The following is a 25222-nucleotide window of genomic DNA, read 5'->3' on the forward strand; positions in this document are numbered from 1 at the left end:
CTACCATTGACGGAGTAGGTCCTGGCCCGATTCGATCTACCAAAATGCATCACCTCACATTTATCTAAATTAAACTCCAACTGCCATTCATCGGCCCACTGGCCCAATTTATCAAGATCCCGTTGCAATCCTAGATAACCTTCTTCACTGTCGACAATGCCACCAATCTTGGTGTCATCTGCAAACTTACTAACCATGCCTCCTAAATTCTCATCCAAATCATTAATATAAATAACAAATAACAGCGGACCCAGCACCGATCCCTGAGGCACACCGCTGGTCACAGGCCTCCAGTTTGAAAAACAACCCTCTACAACCACCCTCTGTCTTCTGCTGTCAATCCAATTTTGTATCCAATTGGCTACCTCACCTTGGATCCCGTGAGATCTAACCTTATGTAACAACCTACCATGCGGTACCTTGTCAAAGGCTTTGCTAAAGTCCATGTAGACCACGTCTACTGCATAGCCCTCATCTATCTTCTTGGTTACCCCTTCAAAAAACTCAATCAAATTTGTGAGACATGATTTTCCTCTCACAAAACCAGGCTGACTGTTCCTAATCAGTCCCTGCCTCTCCAAATGCCCGTAGATCCTGTCTCTCAGAATACTCTCTAACAACTTACCCACTACAGATGTCAGGCTCACCGGTCTGTAGTTCCCAGGCTTTTCCCTGCCGCCCTTCTTAAACAAAGGCACAACATTTGCTGCCCTCCAATCTTCAGGCACCTCACCTGTAGCTGTCGATGATTCAAATATCTCTGCTAGGGGACCCGCAATTTCCTCCCTAACCTCCCATAACGTCCTGGGATACACTTCATCAGGTCCCGGAGATTTATCTACCTTGATGCGCGTTAAGACTTCCAGCACCTCCCTCTCTGTAATATGTACACTCCTCAAGACATCACTATTTATTTCCCCAAGTTCCTTAACATCCATGCCTTTCTCAACCGTAAATACCGATGCGAAATATTCATTTAGGATCTCACCCATCTCTTGTGGTTCCGCACATAGATGACCTTGTTGATCCTTAAGAGGCCCTACTCTCTCCCTAGTTACTCTTTTGCCCTTTATGTATTTGTAGAAGCTCTTTCGATTCACCTTTGCCTTATCTGCCAAAGCAATCTCATGTCCCCTTTTTGCCCTCCTGATTTCTCTCTTAACTCTACTCCGGCAATCACTATACTCTTCAAGGGATCCACTTGATCCCAGCTGCCTATGCATGTCATATGCCTCCTTCTTCTTTCTGACTAGAGCCTCAATCTCCCGAGTCATCCAAGGTTCCCTACTTGTACCAGCCTTGGCCTTCACTTTATAAGGAATGTGCTTACCCTGAACCCTGGTTAACACACTTTTGAAGGCCTCCCACTTACCAGATGTCCCTTTGCCTGCCAACAGACTCTCCCAATCAACTTCTGAAAGTTCCTGTCTAATACCATCAAAATTGGCCTTTCCCCAATTTAGAATTTTAACTTTTGGGCCAGACCTATCATTCTCCATAGCTATCTTAAAACTAATGGAATTATGATCACTGGTCCCAAAGTGATCCCTCACTAACACTTCTGTCACCTGCCCTTCCTTATTTCCCAAGAGGAGGTCAAGTTTTGCCCCCTCTCTAGTCGGGCCATCCACATACTGAATGAGAAATTCCTCATGAATACACTCAACAAATTTCTCTCCATCCAAGCCCCTAATGCTATGGCTGTCCCAGTCAATGTTGGGAAAGTTAAAGTCCCCTACTATTACCACCCTATTTTTCTTGCAGCTGTCTATAATCTCCTTACATATTTGCTCCTCAATTTCCCGTTGACTATTTGGGGGTCTGTAGTACAATCCTATCAAAGTGATCTCTCCCTTCTTATTTCTCAGTTCTACCCTTTTTTTGTATGTTCCTGTATTCTTCCCAATGGTTTCCTTCATTGCTCTCCCCAAAGGCTCTGTAGAGTTTGTCTTTCTTACTTATTTCACTTCACGTTGCCTCATTAATCAACTTAGTGTCACTTTTGCTTAATCTGCATTTACTGATCAATGTTATGTATTTATCCTGCATGATTAGTAGTATGTCCTGAAAGGTGCTCCATTTATCCCCAAGTGGTATTTTCTTGAGTGCTCTCCCCCAGTCAAATACTTTGAAGTTCAGAAATTATTTTGTGAAATTGGCATACAGGAAAGCTGGAAAGGATTATTTGTTTGTGATTTTTATTGGTTTCAGATATTAGTGGCACGACTTAGCACAGTATTTCGATGCAAAGCCATTGTTCAGACAGACACTCGTGTGCGATTGATGAATGAGGTGTTGAAGCATATAAAACTGATAAAAATGTATGCATGGGAAAAATCATTTGCACATTCTATTAGTGGTAAGATAAAGCATTTTTCAGTTAATTGAAATAAGAATTATTTATTTATTAGAAGCGTACTGTTTATGCCTGATCTTGACATCTAATTTACATATAATATACGAACATCTTATAATACAATCTGTTCCTTATAAAAAGCTATTTTAAATTATCCACTATTCTTTGATGCCTTTGTGCAAATTGTATCTAACAATTTCCTTTGTATATATAGTATTTAAAGCAACAAAAAAATAGCTTTAGCGTTTCTTTAAAATTCAAAACCCAGGAACAAGAGTTTCAAATAATGTACATTTAAAATTATATAAGCTCTATAGATTTCACAGGCCTTTAAACCTAGTGCTGATGTGGACAATTTGTGCTACTCATTTTCTAATATAGACGTGCGGAAAAATGAACTAAAGACACTAGAAAAAGCAGGATACGTTCAGGGTGTGAATGCTTCACTTGTCTCCAATGTACCAACATTGGCCACAGTCTTCACATTTGTTGTGCACACACTGTTGGGATATGAGTTGACAGCATCCAGGGTAAGAATAATTGGAGAGAATCTTACTAATTACTGACTGAAGGGTAATCCTGACCGGTTGTAAATTCATTTCATTAAACTTTACATTTTATTTATCACGTCACTCTAGGCATTTACTGTGATCGCAGTTTTCAATGTAATGAAATCCACATTGGCCACTGTGCCCTTTTCAATTAAAGCATTCGCAGAGGCTATAGTTTCTTTAAGAAGACTGAAGGTAAACCAGTACTTTTGTTAATAATTTAATACTTGTCGGTTTAAATATGTATGAAAGTTGTTTTGAATAGCATAATTAAACAATTCTCAAAATTCTCATTCACATTTCTACATTGCTTTTCCATTCAAAAACTTACTTTATTATTAGAAAATTCTGGTCATGAAAAATCCTGTAGTGTACGTGAAAACTCTGGAAGACTCTCCGTATGCAGTGCTGATGGAAAATGCTTCACTTTCATGGGACAATACAAATAGCAATGAAGGAAAATCAGACCCAGCTGACAAGATTTCAAAAGGAAAAGACGTTTTTAATGCAAATGGAGCAAACGAAGCCAATATTAATGAAGTGCCAGAAATTATACCTGAAGCACCAACAGAAAAGGACGGCCTTACATTAATGGCTCTTCACAATGTTAGCTTCTGCTTGGAGAAGGTACATGTTTACATTTATTACGCCTGTTAAACGGGCATGTATATCCGTCTTGTATTTGAAGAAATGTCCAAGAAGTCTAATAAAGAACTTTTGATATTTGTTTTAGGGGTCACTTTTAGGAGTTTGTGGAAATGTAGGAAGTGGAAAAAGCTCTTTAATATCTGCTGTGTTGGGACAGGTATGCACATTTTGGATGTTCAAGTTGCAAAAATGAAGACAATACCATGTGAGGAGCAATAAAAGTATTAGATATATAGATATGTATGTGCATTGAGTTCAACATTTTTTGTCTTCAATACATATTAGAATATAAAATAAAGCTATTCTGAAATTCTTTCACACATGATTGTTTAACATGTGTGATCATATATATGTTTTATTTTGTTTATAATATAAAATGTTAAATTGGCTGAATATCATAATTGTACAAATGATAAAGTTATAATGATGCAGACACCACCTAACTCAGACTAGAACTTCTGTAAATATATCCTGGACAAAAGATATGAATGCCAAATTTCTGCTACCTCTTGGGGCAGAATTCCAGCACAGCAAAGAGCAGATGGATGGAAAGTTGGGGTGGCTCTTGCGTTAAACAAATATTTTGTATCTGTCTTCACAGTAGAAGACACAAAAAGCATACCAAAAATAGTAGGGAACCAAGGGGTAAATGAGGGTGAGGAACTTAAAACAATTAACGTCACTAGAGAAAAAGTACTGGACGAACTAGGGTTCTGAAAGAGATGGCTGCAGAGATAGCGGATGCATTGGTTGTGATCTTCCAAAATTCCCTAGATTCTGGAACGGTCCCAGTGAACTGGAAAGTAGCAAATGTTACCCCGTTATTCAAGAAGGGAGGGAGAGAGAAAATAGGGAACTACAGGCCAGTTAGCCTGACATCGGTCGTCGGGAAATGCTGGAATCCATTATTAAGAAAGTGCTAACAGGGCACTTAGAAAATCATAATATGATTAGGCAGAGTCAACATGATTTTATGAAAGGGAAATCATGTTTGACAAATTTATTAGAGTTTTTTGAGGATGTAACTAATAGGGTAGATAAAGGGGAACCAGTGGATGTAGTATATTTGGATTTTCAAAAGGCATTCGATAAGGTGTCACATAAAAGGTTGTTACACAAGATAAGGGCTCATGGGGTTGGGGGTAATATATTAGCATGGATAAAGGATTGGTTAAAGGACAGAAAACAGAGATTAGGGATAAACGGGTCATTCTCAGGTTGGCAGGCTGTAACTAATGGGGTGTTACAAGGATCGGTGCTTGTGCCTCAGCTATTTACAATCTATATTAACGACTTAGATGAAGGGACCGAGTGTAATGTGTCCAAGTTTGCTGATGATACAAAGCCAAGTGGGAATGTAAGCTGTGAGAAGGACACAACGAGTCGGCAAAGGGATATAGACAGATTAAGTGAGTGGGCAAGGTGGCAGATGGAGTATAATGTGGAGAAATGTGAGGTTATTCACTTTGGTAGGAAGAACAGAAAAACAGAATATTTTTTAAATGGTGAGAAACTATTAAATGTTGGTGTTCAGAGACTTGAGTGTCCTCGTACAAGAAACACAAAAAGTTAGTATGCAGTTACAGTAGGCAATTAGGAAAGCAAATGGCATGTTGGCCTTTATTGCAAGGGGGTTGGAGTACAAGAGCAAGGAACTCTTACTACAGTTGTACAGGGCTTTAGTGAGACCTCACCTGGAGGACTGCGTACAGTTTTGGTCTCCTTATCTAAGGAAGGATATACTCGCCTTGGAGGCAGTACAACAAAGATTCACTAGACTAATTCCTGGGATTGTCCTATGAGGAGAGGTTGAGTAGAATGGGCCTATACTCTCTGGAGTTTAGAAGAATGAGAGGCGATCTCATTGAAGCATATAAGATTATTAGAGGGCTTGACAGGGTAGTTGCTGAGAGATTGTTTCCCCTGGCTAGAGAGTCTAGAACTAGGCTCAGTTGTAGCACTCTCGCTTTGACTGAGAAGGATGTGGGTTCAAGCCCCACTCCAGAGACTTGAGCACATAATCTAGGCTGGCACTTCAGTGAAGTACTGAGGGAGAGCTGCACTGTTGGAGGTGCCGTCTTTCAGATGAGTCCTCAAACCAAGGCCCTGTCTGCCCTCTCAGGTGGATGTAAAAGATCCCACGGCACTATTCAAAGAAGAGCAGGGGAGTTCTCCCTGATATCCTGGCCATTATTTATCCCTCAACCAACACCGTAAAAAACATATCTGACCATTTATCTGTTTGTGGGACCTAGCTGTACGCAAATTGATTGCAGCGCCCCCCCGCCACATTAATCTTGTGGAGCCCAGAGGCGCACCCCTGCTCTTCCTTGCCCCACAAAAATAATTTTCACACTTATCTGGAAGGGCCTCTTCTGCTGTTACTAAGCAGAACGTCCACAGCAGACAATCCGCCCAGTGGACAGTTAGAATGGCATTGGGGTCCTATGTATGATATAGGACCCCAATTTGCATTAACTAACTAGGCTCCCACCTGATTCAGACAGGTGCCTTTTCCGCCCAGCAGAAGGCCCCAGAAAATATGGCAGGAACGGGGTGGTAAGTCTACAACCTCCATTTTAACTCTGTCACTGCCCCGTTTCCACTGGGCGGAGTGAGTTAAAATCTAATACACTATTTTTAATGTATATCAGATCGATATGTTTTCCTATTTTATGTAATCTTTTGTTATCAGTTTCCCCTTTTGTCTGTTTTTGTTTTATTTTTCTATTGTTTTATTGCTTGTTGTTTTCTTCATTTCTCCTCCAATTGAAGCTGTTCACACATCCTTCTGCCCCTGATCTTCTCCCTTCAGCACATTGCTACACTGCAATTACAAGTGTACAGAGACACAAGCTGATTTCTTGTTCTGGATATCATGAAGCCACACAGAAGAATTGCAGGCATCCTTTTCAGTGGACTGTTTCTACACAAATTCCATATCAAACTTTTTAGGGCAGTATGCTCTAAGTGACGATATACCAGTCAAACAAAACATTAGTTAGTGCAGTACTACAGACCCTGGTGAAAGCACAGTTAAAACAACAGCAGAAATTAAGTTTTAAATCCAACATAGTTTTTTTAGTATTAATTTTGTGTTGGGAACAATCAGCCTTTATGAGCTCAAATCTACACATGAAATATTGTCAAAATAAAATATTAATATACTAATTTTAAAATATTTTATTTAAAAAAAATATTATACAATTCTAGAAGCAGCTTATTGTGTCCTAAAGTCTAACGAAGGATAAATATTTTATCACCTTTGAATTAAACTGTCAATGATTAAAATACATCTGCTTGCGACAGTGTTGATAGAAATACTTTGATGTTGTAAAAATGCTCAGAGAAAAGGATTCCTCAAATAAATTTATTCATGTGGGATATTCTAGTGAACAGAAATCCTTCTCAGGAAAATGCATTTCCCATGAGTTTATCCGCCAAAATTACACCTTTATGACAGAACAATCTAGAGTGAACCTAAAATAATGAATTCAAGGGACTTTTAAAATTATATTTGACCCATTATTTTTAACAGCAGAAATGTATTACCAGGGTCCCAGATAATCAATTATATCTTGATTTTTTTTTTCCCTAATACAGATGAATTTACATAATGGAACGGTAGCTATCAATGGATCATCTGCTTTTGTGTCTCAGCAAGCTTGTATATTTCATGGGAATGTCAGAGAAAACATACTATTTGGAAAGATGTATGATGAGAAAAGGTATATTTGCTGTACTGAAGTAATCTGTTGGATCATAGAATCATAGAAAATTTATGGCACAGAAGGAGGTCACTCGGCCCATTGTGTCCGCGCCGGCTGAGAAACGAGCCACCCTGCCTAATCCCACTTTCCCGCATTTGGTCTGTAGCCCTGCAGGTCACGGCTCTTCAGGTGCATATCCAGGTATTTTTTAAATGAGTTGAGGGTTTCTGCCTCTACCACCCTCTCAGGCAGTGAGTTCCAGACCCCCACCACCCTTTGGGTGAAAAAATGTTTCCTCATTTCCGCTCTAATCCTTCTACAAATCACTTTAAATCTACGCAGCCTGGTTATTGACCCCTCCGCTAAGGGAAATAGGTCCTTCCTATCCACTCTATCCAGGCCCCTCATAATTTTGTACACCTCAATCAAATCACCCCTCAGCCTCCTTTGTTCCAAGGAAAACAACCCCAGCCTATCCAATCTGAAATCATAGCTAAAATTATCCAGTCCTGGCAACATCTTTGTAAATCTCCTCTGCACCCTCTCCAGTGCAATTACATCCTTCCTGTATGGTGGTGACCAGAACTGTGTGCAGTACTCAAGCTGTGGCCTAACTAGTATTTTATACAGTTCCAGCATATCATCCCTGCTTTTATATTCTGTGCCTCAGCTAATAAAGGAAAGCATTCCAACTGCCATCTTAACCATCTTATCGACCTGTCCTGCTACCTTCAGGGATCTGTGGACATGCACTCCTAGGTCCGTCACTTCCTCTACATCTCTCAGTATCCTTCCATTTATTGTGTATTCCCTTGCCTTGTTTGCCCTCCCCAAATGCATTACCTCACACTTCTCCGGATTGAACTTTTCTGCCCATCTGACGAGTCCATTGATATCTTCCTGCAGTCTACAGCTTTCCTTCTCACTATCAACCACACGGCCTAACATTGTGTCATCTGCAACTTTCTTAATCATGCCCCCAACATTTAAGTCCAAATCGTTAATGTATACCACAAAAAGCAAAGGATCTAGTACCGAACCCTGCGACACCCCACTGGAAACAGCCTTCCAGTTGCAAAAACACCCGTCGACCATTACCCTTTGCTTCCTGCCACTGAGCCAATTTTGGATCCAATTTGCCACATTCCCTTGGATTCCATGGGCCTTTACTTTTTTGACGAATCTGCCATGTGAGACCTTGTCAAAAGCCTTGCTAAAATTCATGTAGACGACATCAATTGCGCTACCCTCATCTATCCTCCTTCTTACCTCCTCGAAAAATTCAATCAAGTTAGTCAGACACGACCTCCCCTTAACAAATCTGTGCTGATTGTCCTTGATTAGTCCGTGCCTTTCTAAGTGACAGTTTATCCTGTCCCTCAGAATTGATTCCAATAATTTGCCCACCACCCGAGGTTAGGCTGACTGGCCTGTAATTACTCGGTCTATCCTTCGCTCCCTTTTTAAACAACGGTACAACATTAGCAGTCCTCCAATCCTTCGGCACTATGCCTGTATCCAGTGAAGTTTGGAAAATGATTGTTAAAGCCTCCGTTATTTCCACCCTGGTTTCTTTTAACAGCCTTTAACATTTCATTCGGCCCTGGTGATTTATCCACTTTCAAAGATGCTAATCCCCTTAATACTTCTTCTCTCACTATGTTTATCCCATCCAATATTTCACATTCCTCCTCCTTAACTTCAATCCCTGTATCATCCCTCTCCTTTGTGAAGACAGATGCAAAGTATTCATTAAGAACCATACCCACATCTTCCACCTCCACACATAGTTTACCTTTTTGGTCTCTAAAAGGCCCTACTCTTTCCTTAGTTATCCTCTTGCTCTTAATGTATTTATAAAACATCTTTGGGTTTTCTTTGATTTTACCTGCTAATATATTTTCGTGCCCTCTCTTTGCTTTCCTAGTTTCCTTTTTAACTTCACCCCTGCACTTTGTATACTCCTCTAAGCTTTCCTTAGTATTGAGTTCCCGGTGTCTATCATAGGCTTTCTTTTTTTACCTTATCTTACCCTGAATGCTTCTTGACATTCAGGGGGCTCTAGATTTGGCAGCCCCTCCCTTTTTCTTTGTGAGAACATGTTTACCCTGAACCTCTTGAATCATCCCTTTGAATGTCTCCCACTGCTCTGACACTGATTTACCTTCAAATAGCTGTTTCCAGTTTAACTCTGCTAAATCACTTCTCAGTTTAGTAAAATTGGCCTTTCCCCAATTGAAAACTTTAACTCCTGCTCTGTCTCTGTCCTTTTCCATAACTATGCTAAAACTAACTGTATTATGATCACTACCACCAAGATGCTCTCCCACTGCTACTTCTTCTACCTGCCCCTCTTCATTTCCTAGAACTAAATCCAGAACTGCCTTCCCTCTCGTTGAGCTTGCTATATACTGGCTAAAAAAATTCTCCTGTATGCAATTTAAGAATTCTGCGCCCTCTATACCATTCCCACTGTTTGTATTAGGGTAGTTGAAATCCCCTACTATTACTTCCCTATTTTTTTTTGCACTTCTCAGAAATTTGCCTACATATTTGCTCTTCTATCTCCCTCTGACTGTTTGGGGGTCTATAGTACACTCCCAGTAATGTGACTGCCCCTTTTTTGTTCTTTAGCTCAACCCATAAGGCCTCATTTGATGCTCCTTCTAAAATATCATCCCTCCTCACAACTGTAATTGTTTTGGATTGTTTTGATAAAGTATGTTATAAAAATGCTGAGATATTGAGGAAGCAAAATTTATTTGACGTGTTCACCCACCAGAAAGTAATTGCCACTATTTCAAATACAGCTCTTTGTTAATGTTGCCCTATTGTATTGGTCTATTTCAGCTCATGTCATATTCAAGATAAGCCAACCAGTGCTCTCTGAGTAGTCTGATTGATTTGAAACTGAAATTGAAAATATCACAGTAATGGAATAAAGCCTTATGCTTCAATAATTTGAGGAGTGCAGTGACATTTCTGCATCCAAACCAAAACTATAACTAAATTACAACTGATTATAATGATATGAATAAAAATATTCTACGGTACTGTGCATCCGTAACTCGGTGTGATGACACTCTGCATTAGACATACCTAATCTATTTTGTATAGAAAGATGAGTAATTTATTTAGCAAGTTGAAAAAAATCAGTACTCAAAGTGTTAAAATAATTACAATGTGCTGACTTAGACAGCGATATTTAATATTGCTACAGATTTCTCTACGGCTCTATGGAAGGCTCCATACCATAAACATATCTTTTATCTTGTAACAAAAGCAGAACATGCTGGATATACTCAGCAGGTTAGGCAGCATCTATGGAGAGAGCAGAGCAATTAATGTTTTTGATCCAGACCCCTCTACAAAACCAAAAACTAAAACTTGGACAGACACATTAATTCAGACAGAAAAAGGAGAGGGGAAAATATACATTGAAAAAAACCCAACCAACCCAGAGATGGGTGGAATAGTGTAACAGATTATCTCAGTCAAGTATTGGACAAATGCATTAAACATTGAAGAAACAAAGAGGCTATTACAGATGAGCAGCATGAAGGGAAGGTGGTGTAAAAACAGACAGACATACACATACAAGCACAAACACACATGCACGCACACGCACAGACACATGCACACATACAGACACGACTGCACACACACAGACACGAACACGCACACAAACACGAGCGCACAGACACGATAAAAGAAATAGAATGGCTAGTGAAGTGCTTAAGTGGAAAACAGGAGATGGTTAAGTGGCAAAAGTGATATTAGCTTGAGACAATAGGAGGCTTAATGAGAAAAATCAAAGAAATAAAAGACTTTTACAAGACACAGCGAGTGTGAATAGCTGTGGCAGTGGGGGTGGGGTAGGTAGGAAGGAAGCACAAAAAACTGGCAAAGCAAAGCAGGCTCCGTTGGGCGAAAAGCATGGGAAGGAAAAAAATCAGGTCGTCTCTAAGGGTGCAGATAATCCCGGCAGCACAGCATTTGATGATATTTGGAAATTTCAGCAAAGTTGAAATATTTGCTGTTGACCTTTTTCAGCTGCTATCTGAATCAGAAGCTGTCATTGTTTTACTGATATCAAACTGAAGAAGTCTGAAAGCACCAAGTTCCTCTTATTCAACTGAGTGGAGCCTGATTTGCTTCTCCAGTTTGTAAGCTAAGTACATGTCCAATTGCCTTTTGAAAGTTCCAATGGAATCTGCTTCCACCACTCTTTCAGGTAGTGCGTTCCAGTTCTTAACAACCCTCTGTGTGAAAAAAAATGTCCTTATTTCCCTGTCTAGTTCTTTTGCCAATTATTTTAAATCTATGACCTCTGGTTACCGACCCACTTGCCAGAGGAAAGAGTTTCCCCCTACCTGCTCTATCAAAACCCCTCATAATTTTGAATACCTCTATTAGGTCTCCCCTTAACCTTCTCTGCTATAAGGAGAACAATCCCAGCTTCTCCAATCTCTCCACATAACTGAAGCCCCTCATCCGTAGTATCATCCTGATAAACCTCCTCTGTACCCTCACCAAGGCCTGACATCCTTCCTAAAGTGTGGTGCCCAGAATTGTACACCATATTCCAGCTGAGGCCTAACCAGTGATTTGTAAAGGTTTAGCATGACTTCCTTGTTTTTGTACTCAATGCTCCTATTTACAAAGCCAAGTATCCCATACACTTTCTTAATCGGCTTATTAACTTGCCCTGCCACCTTCAAAGATTTGTGAATATGCACTCCAGGTCTCTCTGCTCTTGTATCCCTCTCAAAATAGTACCATTTAGATTATACTGCCTCTCCATGTTATTCCTCCCGAAGTATATCACTTTACACTTATCCGCATTAAATTGTATCTGCTATATGACTACCCGTTTCACTAGTCTGCTATGTTCTCCTGTAGTCTGCTACTATTCTCTTCACTATTTACTATGTTGTCAAGATTTGTATCATCAGCAAACTTCAAAATTGTATTCCCTATACCCAAGTCAAGGTCATTTATATATAACAAGAAAACTAATGGTCTTAATATCGACCCCAGGTGACCCCACTGCATACTTCTGTCCACTCAGAAAAACATCCGTTCACCACTACACTCTGCCTCCTAGCCCTTAGCCAATTACGTACCCAAGTTACCACAGTCCCTTTAATCCCATATGCTTCTATTTTACGAATAAGTCTGTTGTGTGGTACTTTATCAAATGCCTTTTGAAAGTCCATATATACAACACCTACCGCACTACTTTCATCAACCCTCTCTGTTACTTCATCAAAGAAACTCAATCAGATTAGTCCCTTATTAACCCATGCTTCTCCAAGTGAGAATTAATTTTGTCCTTGATGATGGTCTCTAGTAGTTTTCCCACCATTGACGTTAGACTGATTGGCCTGTAGTTATCAGGTTTATCCATCTCCCATTTTTTGAACAGGGGTGTAAGATTTGCAACCCTCCAGTCCTCTGACACCACTCCCATATCCAAGGAGGATTGAAAGATTGTGGTCAGAGCTTCTGCTATCTCCACCCTTGCTTCCATTAGCAACCTAGGATGCATCCCATCTGGATCCCACCTGGAAGTGCTGCACCGTGTGACTGGGGGAAGTGCTGCACTGTTTGATTGTGGTGACACTGTACTTGTTAATATTGAAAGAAATTAAACAGTGATGATTCAGCTATAGAACAAAACTTCCCAAATGTATTGTTTAACTGCTTTATAAACCTACAGGTATGAGAAGGTGATTGAAGTCTGCAGTCTAAAACAGGACCTGACTATACTCCCCTTTGGAGATTTAACTGAAGTAAGAAATTCTAGTTAATTTTCAGAAGGCAAATCTCAGAGACATTTGATCAGATATTCCATGGTAAATTGAAATGTTAATTGATTTTTTATATTAAACCAAAGATAGGAGAAAGAGGCATCAACTTATCTGGTGGACAGAAACAGCGAATTAGCATTGCTCGTGCTGTGTATTCAGACAGAGATGTTTATCTATTGGATGATCCCTTATCAGCTGTGGATGCCCATGTTGGGAAATACATCTTTGAGGAATGCGTCAAAAAAGCACTTGGGGAGAAAACTGTGATTCTAGTCACTCATCAGCTGCAGGTAAAGTACTGAAAATCTTACATTTGTCTTCAAAACTATTCATTTAGGATAAACCTTTTGCTGCTCTGCACCACTGTCACATGTGCATTATCCTGGGGTGAGAGCAGGAAATTTTGAGGCGAGGGCTTAGCATGTGCCAGGATCGTGCTGCCTGTTTTCTTCCAGCTGGGCTGTGTTGGCACATTCAAGCCCCATTAATGGTGTAAAAGTTGTGATAATTAGAGTCGCATTTCCCTTCCCTGCCCCAGAAATGCGACGTCATCACTGAAAAAAAAGCAAAATACTGCAGATGCTGGAAATCTGAAACAAAAACAGAAAGTGCTGGAAACATTCTGCAGGTCAGGTCAGAGAAAAGACAAGACGTTTCAGAGCTGGGAGATATTACACTTGAACAGCAGTTAAGAATGAACGGAACAAGGGAAAGGGGAAGGGAAAGGGAAAAAAAACACAAACTCACACATACACACACACACACACAGGTAAAGATATAGAATGACCTGTGAACTGCTTGTGGAGAACAGGAGAGGTTTAAATGACTGAAGTGATAGTAGCATGAAACGATAGGAGGCATAATGAGAGGAATCAGAAATAAAAGTCATGTACAAGACAGAGACAATGCATAAATAGTTAAAGGGGTGGGGGATAGGCAGGTAAAAAGAGAAGCATGAAAAATTAGAAAAGTAGAGCAGGTTCTAGGACCCAACAGCCTGGTAGAAGAAAAACAACAGGTCAATACCAAGGATGCAGAACACCTCCCTGGTATTGTGTTCGGATGAAAGAGAAATCAACTGATTTGGCAGTGAATGTGAAGTTTCTTTTTAGCTTTTAGGCATACTTTTGTTGTATTTAGTTTGGTGCATGTTTTTTGAGGCTATTTTGCACTTCAGTTTTATATTTTTGTTTTGTTCACTGCCTATTCTTGAAGGGAGTCTGACTCTGAAAAAGCATATGCTAGTAGGATGGATGTTCCTCTGGGAATTCCCTTTGCCTCAGCTAGCTAATGGATGAGAATCCACAGGAATGCATTGAATGCAACCTGACCTGACTTTACCCAAAGAGGCGGGACTGTGGACTCGACAAAGTTACTTGGGCATGTCCCAGGAAACCAACCTTTTGCTACTTACGCTTCACCAGAGAAGTAGTCACTGCACTTTGCCACCTCCTGTACTTTGGCCTGCAAACTTCATCCACAACATTGACAGCTCTGCTTGTTCCCTTGATATTCAACTTCTGTGCAGCTCAAATGACATCAGCCAGTGTGCAGTGCATCTGTGTGTACATCAGACCACTGATGCCTTGTTTGCCAGGGCTGATAACTTCATCACTTTCCTGAAGGAAATCAACCAGCAGCAGGAGAGGGCTTCCCACTGTTTCTGGTTGGCTGTGCTAGAAAACGTGCAGAGCCTCATCAATAGAGGTCATACAGGCTCCTTTCAACAGTGCTACGGCATTTATGAGTAGGAAGGGGTTCCATTCAATTAATGTACAGGTTATATGTCACCATCAGCACTCGCTTCATACACGAGAAACTGCCATGATGCATTTAGCCTATGGCAGTGGACAGTGCCACCATTATTTAATGGAATATCAAAACCAGATAGATGGTTCCTGGGGGACCAGGGATACCCTTTTCATCCATAGCTCATTAATCCAGTCTGAGATCCATGAACCTCAGCTGAAAAAAGATATAATGAGGCACATGTTTCCACTGGATTAAAAATAGAGCATATCATTGACATACTTAAACAACAAAATTTTACTGTCACGTAATATTTGTAAAGTGTTACAATTCATTCTGTTAGCATTATTGCATTGCACAGGTGCTGCGTTTCATGTGGTAGTTTATAACTCTCGCTCACATGTGTTGTACTGTGATATCAAAAAGCAAATGTATCTGTATTGGAAAAAAGCTGTTTCCTCAGTAAATTTATGCTCGACCACTGCAGCCCTACGTATATAATCAATATTTTGTTTTAAGTTTAAAAAGCAGCTTTTAAAACCATTATTTTGTATTTGTAAAAGTATTTTTAAAATTAGAAGTGTATGAATGGAGCTGCTCCTAGTAGCTCACTGAGTAAGTACACTACGCACAGTGGTGCTGAACCATACAGGTCCAAAAGAAATTTTGTCTAACTCCCAGGTCTCTGCTGAGTTAGCTGTTCTCAATCAGATCAAAGTAATGGTACTGCAATTTCCCCAGTATCCTTTGGATTTGAGGGATAGGGAATTAATTGGGACTTCCATGCACGATCAGTATTCAATGGCGGGATAGTAGCAGAAAAGGGGAAAAACTTGGTGGTAAGGCCTACTGCCGTGCTCCCACCCCAACCTTCATTACCCTTCCTGTCCACACCAGGACCGCTGCCAGGTGCCCCTTCGCCACCTGCCGCATGTAAATGCCGAAGGTGTGGAGGTGGTGGAACTGGCTGATTTTGATGCTCTTCACTCCTCTTACTACTGTTTCCCAGGACCGCCTGGAGAAAGATGGTGGTAGGCCCAGGGTAATGGTGATAAGACCCCAAAATTATTTTAATGGAGGGATAGGGCCTAGCAGAGGCTCCCTTTCCCTCTCTTTCAGTTCTGATACTATACCCTTTTAGGCCTTGGTCTCGGCTGAGGCCTAAAACAAATTCTTGGAATCTTCTTTGGGGTTCTTCCTTCCCTTTTAAATGGCCAGCCAACTCTTCTGGTACATAGGAACAGAGGAATTGTTAGATGAAGAAAGACAATGGTTCATCTGGTTCACCTTCTACCTTCCTGGTAGTCGCATGATACAATAATAATGGAGTTGTTGACTAATCATAGCAATGAAACTCCCATCAATTAGTCTACAACAGACCCAGACATGAGGTGAGGAAAACTTCCAATAAGGGAAAGCTTTGGGAACCATAGATCCAAAGTCACCTGTTCCTCCCAAACATGCTATACTAACCATAGGTTATAGCTCAAGGACTGTATGCCAAAAGTATTATTTTCTGAAATAAGTTTATCCAATTTGAATTGAAAGAATCCACACTATCTGCTTTCACCGTCTCCCTAGATTTACCACTCGCTCACTGAAATTGTTCTCTGGTTCCACTGTTCTGGATAAGGTGAACCAGCTTGTCATGGTCTACATTACCTAGTCCCTTTAGAATCCTGCTGCACCACCATCGCAATTTTGCACTCTGGCAGCAGTGGGCTCTTGGTGGCAGGAATCTTGCCGGGAGCCCGACCTGCATAAACAGCCCAATCCAGGTAAATGGTTTGGGGTCAGGCAGTGTCAGGATGGTCCCACCCCAAACAATAACACCGTCGAGGAGAATCCACTTCTATATATTTAACAATTTTACTTCAGATAAGCGCGACTCTGGTAGGTATGGTACAGAGAGGGAGCTCTTAAGTAATATTCTATTACTTAAAATTTTGAAATATTGAATTCTGGGTAAACATATCTGCATTCAAAACTACCAATTTTCTTCGTAGAAACGTGTGTTTTTCAATTAAAGTTAAGCTCAGTAACATAAAGCTGGCGTGAAAATATGCTAATTAAATATAGGTACTGTACTTCAAAATTTATTACATTAAACTATGTTGAGATTTGTTTGTCATACATTTCTGAGTACATCAAGCTGCCTGTCAGAGTATATGAAGTTGCTTCTCTCAGCCTTACCTCACAGTAATATCTATGTAGGTTTTATAGAAGGGATGAAGACTTTCATAATTAGGAGCGCATAATGACGATGCAAAAACACCAGGATTGCAAGAATTGTACAGATAACGCATGTCCAATTTTTTTTATTATCTTTAGTATTTAGAGTACTGTGATGAAGTCCTTTTATTGGAAGATGGCAAAATTAATGAAAAAGGAAAACATGAGGCATTAATGAGTCAAAATGGACACTATGCCAGCCTGATCAGTAATTACCAAATGAACCAATCAAAGGTACTATAAGTCAATCACAGAATGGTTACTTTGAAATGCATAATGGTTTTCTGACCAGTTTTATACCTTGTAACAATTGAACTTGGCACAGAGTCAGCAGTCCCTTATTTATATCCTCATACAATTTACATTCCATTTATTACTAACCAGATGATACTGAATTCTTGTAAAGTATAAAAAAGGGGCTAATTTATATATGTACATTAAAAGTGTTTATTAAGAAAGAACCTTCAATAACATTAAGCCCAAACAAAATATGAGCAAAATCAGCAATTTTGAAGTCAGGATAGGCAGATATCAGCTGTTCTGTGAACGTTAAGCAGTTATATTAATATTTAGGTCACTGGAGAAATTCTTTGAGCTCACGCTGCTTTAATTAGTCAGCTCACTGGAAGTGGGATAATTGGGCCTGTGCTGTTAAAGAGTTATGTTGCAGTCATGTCTCATTAATCCAATTCTTATTAACCTGACAGCCTCATTTTAAGCAGAACTTTGTCTAGATAAGGCATACAAAACTTGTGTTGAAGTAATTCATTTAACAAGGTTATTATTCCAACATTAATCTGACAGTTTTGGTTGTGTGAATATTTAAAAACAGGCTAAATATCTGGTTATGAATGATTGAACATTATAAAAATGAGCACGGACAGAAATGATCAAATATGCCACGAAACACAGTTGGTTCCTCAGTGCTGGGATCACGAGACCTTGATTTCCATCCATTTAAATGAATGGACAGAACACCAGGGTTCATGGTTTCCTACTCAGCACTCCCCATGAGCACTATTCCGCACTGGGAGCACCTGATCAAGAAGTCAGCCCTTTTTCTTCATCGACATTTTTGAATGTGATTGTTGTTTCTGAGTCTTCAGTGTTGATAATTTCTTTCTTTGCCCTGTTACTCACTATTTGCTGTCGCAGTTGCTGCCACGATGCCCAGCAGTGTTAATGATAGCTTCAATGTATTGCAGAACATAATCGTTTTTTAAATTAAATTATACTTTTGTGTAACATCTTCCCTGTGTGATATTATAAATGTGTTTATAGGAACATAGGAAGAGGAGCAGGCCGTTCAGCCCTCAAGCCTGTTCCACCATTCAATTAGATCATGGCTGATCGGTATCTTAACTTCATCTACCCACCTGGGTTCTGTAACCCTTAATAACCTTGCCTAACAAAAATCTATCAATCTCAGTTTTGAAATGTTCAATTAACCTACCCTCAACAGCTTTTTCGGGGAGAGAGCTCCAGATTTCCACGATACTTTATGTGAAGAAGTATTTTCTGACATCATCCCTGAACGGCCTAGCTCTAATTTTAAGGTTATGCCCCCTAGTTCTGGACTCTCCCATCAGAGGAAATAGCATCTCTCTATCTACTCTATTAAAATCCTTTAATCATCTTAAATACTTCAATTAGACCACTGTTAGCGGATTTTCCTGTTACTGTCGCTACAAAAGGGTTGTTAATCCTTGAACAATAACTGCCACGTGATACTAGCCTGAGTGGTTATAAAATTGCAAGCTTTAATAGATTGACTCACAACAGTATTGTATTTATAATACAACTGTCTTCAGACTATATTAAATGACAAGCAATGGATACAACCTGGTTTTTCCCGTGAATTCAGGACGATCAGACCTGACCTCCACGGCAGTGGACATCTCACCGTCCCCTCTCAAGAACTCTAACTTTTGGGAGGGAGCATGCCCTATCTTTATACTATTTGGCATCTCTGTCCTTATCTCCTGGTTGTAAAACATCCCACTGTGCTGACTCTGTGAAAAACAACCAAGGATGGCCATACTATGTTAGCGTGACTACCTTATCTCTGCTGCACAAATAGTTTGTTCCACTTTGGCCTTGAATGGCTCCTGCAATGTCTACCGTTATGTAACCTTTCACTGTTATCAGGTCTTAGTATGTGGTTTCTTAGCAACCATCTGGTACGAACTGTCTCCTGACTTTTACTTGTTTTTCACCATTCTAATGCCTCAGCATTCTTTCAATGACTTCTTGGGTTTCTGTAAGTTATCTTTCTCACAGAGATGCTGAACTTCGGCCCCCTTTAACATCCGCTCTCTTGCTAAAATGCTTGATGTTATGCAAGCCGGTATTCCTGCCTATGCTTGTTTCAAACCATATTCTTACAATCACCCCTTAATCTTCTATATTCAAGGGAATACAAGCCTAGTCTAAGCAACTTGTCCTCATAATTTAACCTTTTTAGCCCCGGTATCATTCTAGTGAATTGGCGCTGCACCCCCTCTAAGGCCAGTATATGCTTCCTGAGGTGCGGTGCCCAGAACTGAATGCAGTACTCCAGATGGGGTCTCAGAGCTCTGTACAGTTCTAACATAACTTCCACCCCTTTGTATAAAGAATGCGTTTAGGATTTCACCAGATATCAAATCTTCATTCTCCATCCCCACCCAGGTTTAGTTTATTTCAAACTAAAAATGTGACCTTCATTGGCAGCAGAAAGACTATGTTTGTGTATATATCAAACAACCAGCCAATTACAATTAATTTAAAATAATGAGATAATGGTTGTCTGGCTGTTCTGGCAGTAGAGTATAGACAAGTATGGCACTGTTTTAAACGTCAGGGAAATTGAAGGTGTGATTGAAGAATGCCCATTTCATGTTCCAGGAGTTGCAGTACAGTACATACTCATTGTAGCACCTGCTCAGTACTCACTGCAGGATGTTAATCTCTGAACAAGGCAATATGTAACAGTGCCAAGTCACAGAGTACGAGAGTTTGGCAGAGACTGTCTCCAGATCAAGTCATCCAGTGTGTCAGCCAAGGGATAGAGGAATTTGAAAGTGTCAGTGACTTCGTACAACATTGTACCTAGTCACTAATTGTGCACAGAAAAGGAAAACTTGCACTTTGGTTGCATCTTTTTCTAAATGTGGTTTGAAAAGCTGGAAGCTTCAAGCGGCTTTTGCTCATTCCCACCCTCTTAGATATGTTCTTACATTTCCTTTTATTTAAATTCAAATATAGACTGTGGAAGTAAGCATCCAACTCACAGGATGCAAGTTGACCTTCCTCCCAAGTTTCATTTCAAATGTGAGAAAACTTTTGGTTACATGAGGCTTTTTTCATCATAAAACCAATCAAAAACAATGTAAGTTTCCAAGTGACGCATTTTCATGGGACTATGCTCATGGAAACATGCAATTCCTGCAAACCTTTCTCTTTGCTTACTGCAGATAAATGAAGGTGCCCACCAGAAATAATGATGACAAGGATTAGGGAAAATAGGCATGATCCTTAAATGGTTTGTATTGCACAAATATCAGATATTTGAAGATGAACATAGCATGGCTCAATTCAGGTCACTTCACATTGTGAATTGGTTTGGGTTGCATCCGTAGTCCTGGCTACAAGCTCAGAACTGATGAAATTCCCAAGTTGAGGTAGGTGATTTAAGAAACAGGTCATCCTGGGATTCAAATCCATAACTACATGCTAGAGAGGCCTGTACTGCTGGGCTATATATGGCAATGTGAGTTTACAGTTCAGTATTTCTTCCATACTACATTTAGGATTCAGAAGACAACAACATGATGGCACTAAGTTCAGAAAAAGGAAGCCTGGATGCAACTTCTCTTTCCAGCACAAGGTTAAAAGGCTTGAACAATGCTGGTAAGTGTGTCATCCTTAAGAAGAGTACATTACTTAAAACTGTTTACATAGGAACAGAAGGAGGCCATTAAGGCCCTCCAGCCTGTTCCGCCATTCTATTAGAACATGGATGATCTCTATCTCAACTTTATTTACCCGACTGTGCTTTATATCTCTTGATACCCTTACCCAACAAAAATCTATCAATCTCACTCTTAAAAATTTCAATGGACCCGGTATCCACAGCCTTTTGGAGGAGAGTGTTCCCAATTTCCACTACCTTGTCTGTGAAAAAATGTTTCCTGATTTCATTCCTAGCTGGCCTAGCTCAAATTTTAATTTATGCCCCCTTGTTCTGGATTCCCCCAACAGAGGAAATAGTTTCTCTATCAAATTCCTTTATCATTTTAAACATCTCAATTAGATCACCCCTCAACCTTCTAAATTCAAGGGAATATAAGTCAAATGTATGCATCCTGTCCTCTTAGCTTAATCCTTTAAACCTCAGTATCATTCTGGTGAGTCTGCGCTGTACCCCGACAAGGCCAATATATCTTTCCTAAGGTGCGGCCCCCAAAACTGAATGCTGTATTCCAGATGGGCTCTCACCAAGGCTCTGTACAACTGAAGCATCATTTCCTTACTTTGGTATTCCAATCCACTTAAGATAAAGGCCAACATTCCATTTGCCTTTTTGATTGCTTTTTATACCTGTGCACTAGCTTTTGTTTTAATCGTTAATGGGATGTGGGCGTCGCTGGAGAGGCCAGCATTTATTGCCCATCCCAAATTGCCCTTGAGAAGGTGGTGGTGAGCCGCCTTCTTGAACCGCTGCAGTCCCTGTGGTGAAGGTTCTCCCACAGTGCTGTTAGAAAGGGAGTTCCAGGATTTTGACCCAGCGACGATGAAGGAAAGGCGATATATTTCCAAGTCGGGATGGTGTGTGACTTGGAAGGGAACGTGCAGGTGGTGTTGTTCCCATGTGCCTGCTGCCCTTGTCCTCCTGGTAGAGGTCGTGGGTTTGGAAGGTGCTGTTGAAGAAGCCTTGGCGAGTTGCTGCAGTGCATCCTGTGGATGGTACACACTACAGCCACAGTGCGCCGGTGGTGAAGGGAGTGAATATTTAGGGTGGTGGATGGGGTGCCAATCAAGCGGGCTGCTTTGTCCTGGATGGTGTCGAGCTTCTTGAGCGTTGTTGGAGCTGCACTCATCCAGGCAAGTGGAAAGTATTCCATCACACTCCTGACTTATGCCTTGTAGATGGTATGACTGCAGCCACTGAAGAGTTTTCCCCCTGATTCCCATTGACTTCAATTTTACTAGGGCTCCTTGGTGCCGCACTCGGTCAAATGCTGCCTTGATGTCAACGGCAGTCACTCTCACCTCACCTCTGGAATTCAGCTCTTTTGTCCATGTTTGGATCAAGGCTGTAATGAGGTCTGGAGCCGAGTGGTCCTGGCGGAACCCAAACTGAGCATCGGTGAGCAGGTTATTGGTGAGTAAGTGCCGCTAGATAGCACTGTCGACAACACCTTCCATCACTTTGCTGATGATTGAGAGTAGACTGATGGGGCAGTAATTGGCCGGATTGGATTTGTCCTGCTTTTTGTGGACAGGACATACCTGGGCAATTTTCCACATTGTCGGGTAGATGCCAGTGTTGCAGCTCTACTGGAACAGTTTGGCTAGAGGTGCGGCTAGTTCTGGAGCATAAGTCTTCAGCACTACAGCCGGAATGCTGTCGGGGCCCATAGCCTTTGCTGTATCCAGTGCACTCAGCCGTTTCTTGATATCACGTGGAGTGAATCGAATTGGCTGAAGACTGGCTTCAGTGATGGTAAGGATATTGGGAGGAGGCCGAGATGGATCATCCACTCGGCATTTCTGACTGAAGATAGTTGCAAACACTTCAGCCTTGTCTTTTGCACTCACGTGCTGGACTCCGCCATCATTGAGGATGGGGATGTTTACAGAGCCTACTCCTCCCGTTAGTTGTTTAATTGTCCACCACCATTCATGATTGGATGTGGCAGGACTACATAAGAACGTAAGAAATAGGAGCAGGAGTAGGCCAATCGGCCCCTCGAGCCTGCTCCGCCATTCAATAAGATCATGGCTGATCTGATCCTAACCTCAAATCTAAATTCATGTCCAATTTCCTGCCCGCTCCCCGTAACCCCTAATACCCTTTACTTCTAGGAAACTGTCTATTTCTGTTTTAAATTTATTTAATGATGTAGCAACCACAGCTTCCTGGGGCAGCAAATTCCACAGACCGACTACCCTCTGAGTGAAGAAGTTTCTCCTCATCTCAGTTTTGAAAGAGCAGCCCCTTATTCTAAGATTATGCCCCCTAGTTCTAGTTTCACCCATCCTTGGGAACATCCTTACCGCATCCACCCGATCAAGCCCCTTCACAATCTTTTTTGTTTCAATAAGATCGCCTCTCATTCTTCTGAACTCCAATGAGTAGAGTCCCAATCTACTCAACCTCTCCTCATATGTCCACCCCTTCATCCCCGGGATTAACCGAGTGAACCTTCTTTGTACTGCCTCGAGAACAAGTATGTCTTTTCTTAAGTATGGAGACCAAAACGGTATGCAGTATTCCAACTGCGGTCTCACCAATACCTTATATAACTCCAGCAATACCTCCCTGTTTTTATATTCTATTCCCCTAGAAATAAAAGCCAACATTCCATTGGCCTTCTTGATCACCTGCTGCACCTGCAAACTAACTTTTTGATTTTCTTGCACTAGGACCCCCAGATCCCTTTGTACTGTAGTACTTTCCAGTTTCTCGCCATTAAGATAATAACTTGCTCTCCGATTTTTCCTGCCAAAGTGCATAACCTCACATTTTCCAATATTGTATTGCATCTGCCAAATCTCCGCCCACTCACCCAGCCTGTCTATATCCCCTTGTAGGTTTTTTATGTCCTCCTCACTCTCTACTGTCCCTCCCATCTTTGTATCATCTGCAAACTTTGATATGTTACACTTGGTCCCCTCCTCCAAATCATTAATATAGATTGTAAAGAGCTGGGGACCCAGCACCGACCCCTGCGGAACACCACTGGCTACAGGTTGCCAGTCCGAGAATGTACCATTTATCCCAACTCTCTGCTTCCTGTTAGATAACCAATCCTCCACCCATGCCAGAGTATTACCCCCAATCCAGTGATTCTTTATCTTGAGCAATAATCTTTTATGTGGCACCTTGTTGAATGCCTTCTGGAAGTCCAAATACACTACGTCCACTGGTTCCCCTTTATCCACCCTGTACGTTATATCCTCAAAGAACTCAAGCAAATTTGTCAGACATGACTTCCCCTTCGTAAAGCCATGCTGACTTTGTCCTATTAAATTATGTTTATCCAAATGTTCTGCTACTGTCTCCTTAATAATAGACTCCAAAATTTTACCCACCACAGATGTTAAGCTAACTGGTCTATAATTTCCAGCCTTCTGCCGACTACCCTTTTTAAATAAGGGTGTTACATTGGCAGTTTTCCAATCTGCCGGGACCTTTGCCGAGTCCAGAGAATTTTGGAAAATTATTACCAAAGCATCCACAATCCCTACTGCCACTTCCCTCAAGACCCTAGGATGTAAGCCATCAGGTCCAGGAGATTTATCCGCCTTGAGTCCCATTAATTTACTGAGTACCAATTCCTTAGTGATTTTAATCGTATTTAGCTCCTCCCCCCCTAGAGCCCCCTGTTTGTCCAGTGTTGGGATATTCTTAGTGTCCTCTACCGTAAAGACGGAAACAAAATATTTGTTCAGCATTTTTGCCATCTCCATGTTTCCCACCATTAATTTCCTGGTCTCATCCTCTAAAGGACCTACGTTTGCCTTAGCCACCCTTTTTCTTTTTATATAACTGTAGAAACTCTTGCTATCTGTTTTTATATTTTTTGCTAATTTATTTTCATAATCTATCTTCCCTTTCTTAATCAATCCTTTAGTTACTTTTTGCTGTCTTTTGAAGACTTCCCAATCTTCTATCCTCCCACTAAGTTTGGCTACCTTATATGTCCTTGTTTTTAGTCGGATACTATCCTTAATTTCTTTACTTAGCCACGGATGGCTGTCATTTCTTTTACACCCTTTTTTCCTCAGTGGAATATATATTTTTTGAAAGTTGTAAAATAACTCCTTAAATGAACACCACTGCTCATGTACCGTCTTACCCTTTAATCTATTTTCCCAGTCCACTTTAATCAATTCCGCTCTCATACCATCATAGTCTCCTTTATTCAAGCTCAGTACGCTTGTTTGAGAACCAAC

At 40.8% G+C, this 25222-nt stretch overlaps 1 protein-coding gene across 1 annotated transcript in view; it reads left to right on the plus strand.

The window, feature by feature from the left end:
- The window catches only part of abcc12 (ATP-binding cassette, sub-family C (CFTR/MRP), member 12), a 90911-nt gene that overhangs the window by 17923 nt on the left and 47766 nt on the right, over positions 1-25222 (plus strand). Inside the window, exons 6-15 of the mRNA XM_067997573.1 lie at positions 2212-2359; positions 2738-2886; positions 2995-3102; positions 3250-3534; positions 3641-3712; positions 7159-7283; positions 12988-13060; positions 13165-13368; positions 17159-17293; positions 20851-20950. Coding sequence (XP_067853674.1) covers positions 2212-2359; positions 2738-2886; positions 2995-3102; positions 3250-3534; positions 3641-3712; positions 7159-7283; positions 12988-13060; positions 13165-13368; positions 17159-17293; positions 20851-20950 — 1399 coding nt within the window. The remainder of the gene's footprint in view (positions 1-2211; positions 2360-2737; positions 2887-2994; positions 3103-3249; positions 3535-3640; positions 3713-7158; positions 7284-12987; positions 13061-13164; positions 13369-17158; positions 17294-20850; positions 20951-25222) is intronic.

This window comes from Heptranchias perlo, chromosome 16 (genome assembly GCF_035084215.1).
Source record: "Heptranchias perlo isolate sHepPer1 chromosome 16, sHepPer1.hap1, whole genome shotgun sequence".
In the NCBI taxonomy this organism is placed as follows: domain Eukaryota; kingdom Metazoa; phylum Chordata; class Chondrichthyes; order Hexanchiformes; family Hexanchidae; genus Heptranchias; species Heptranchias perlo.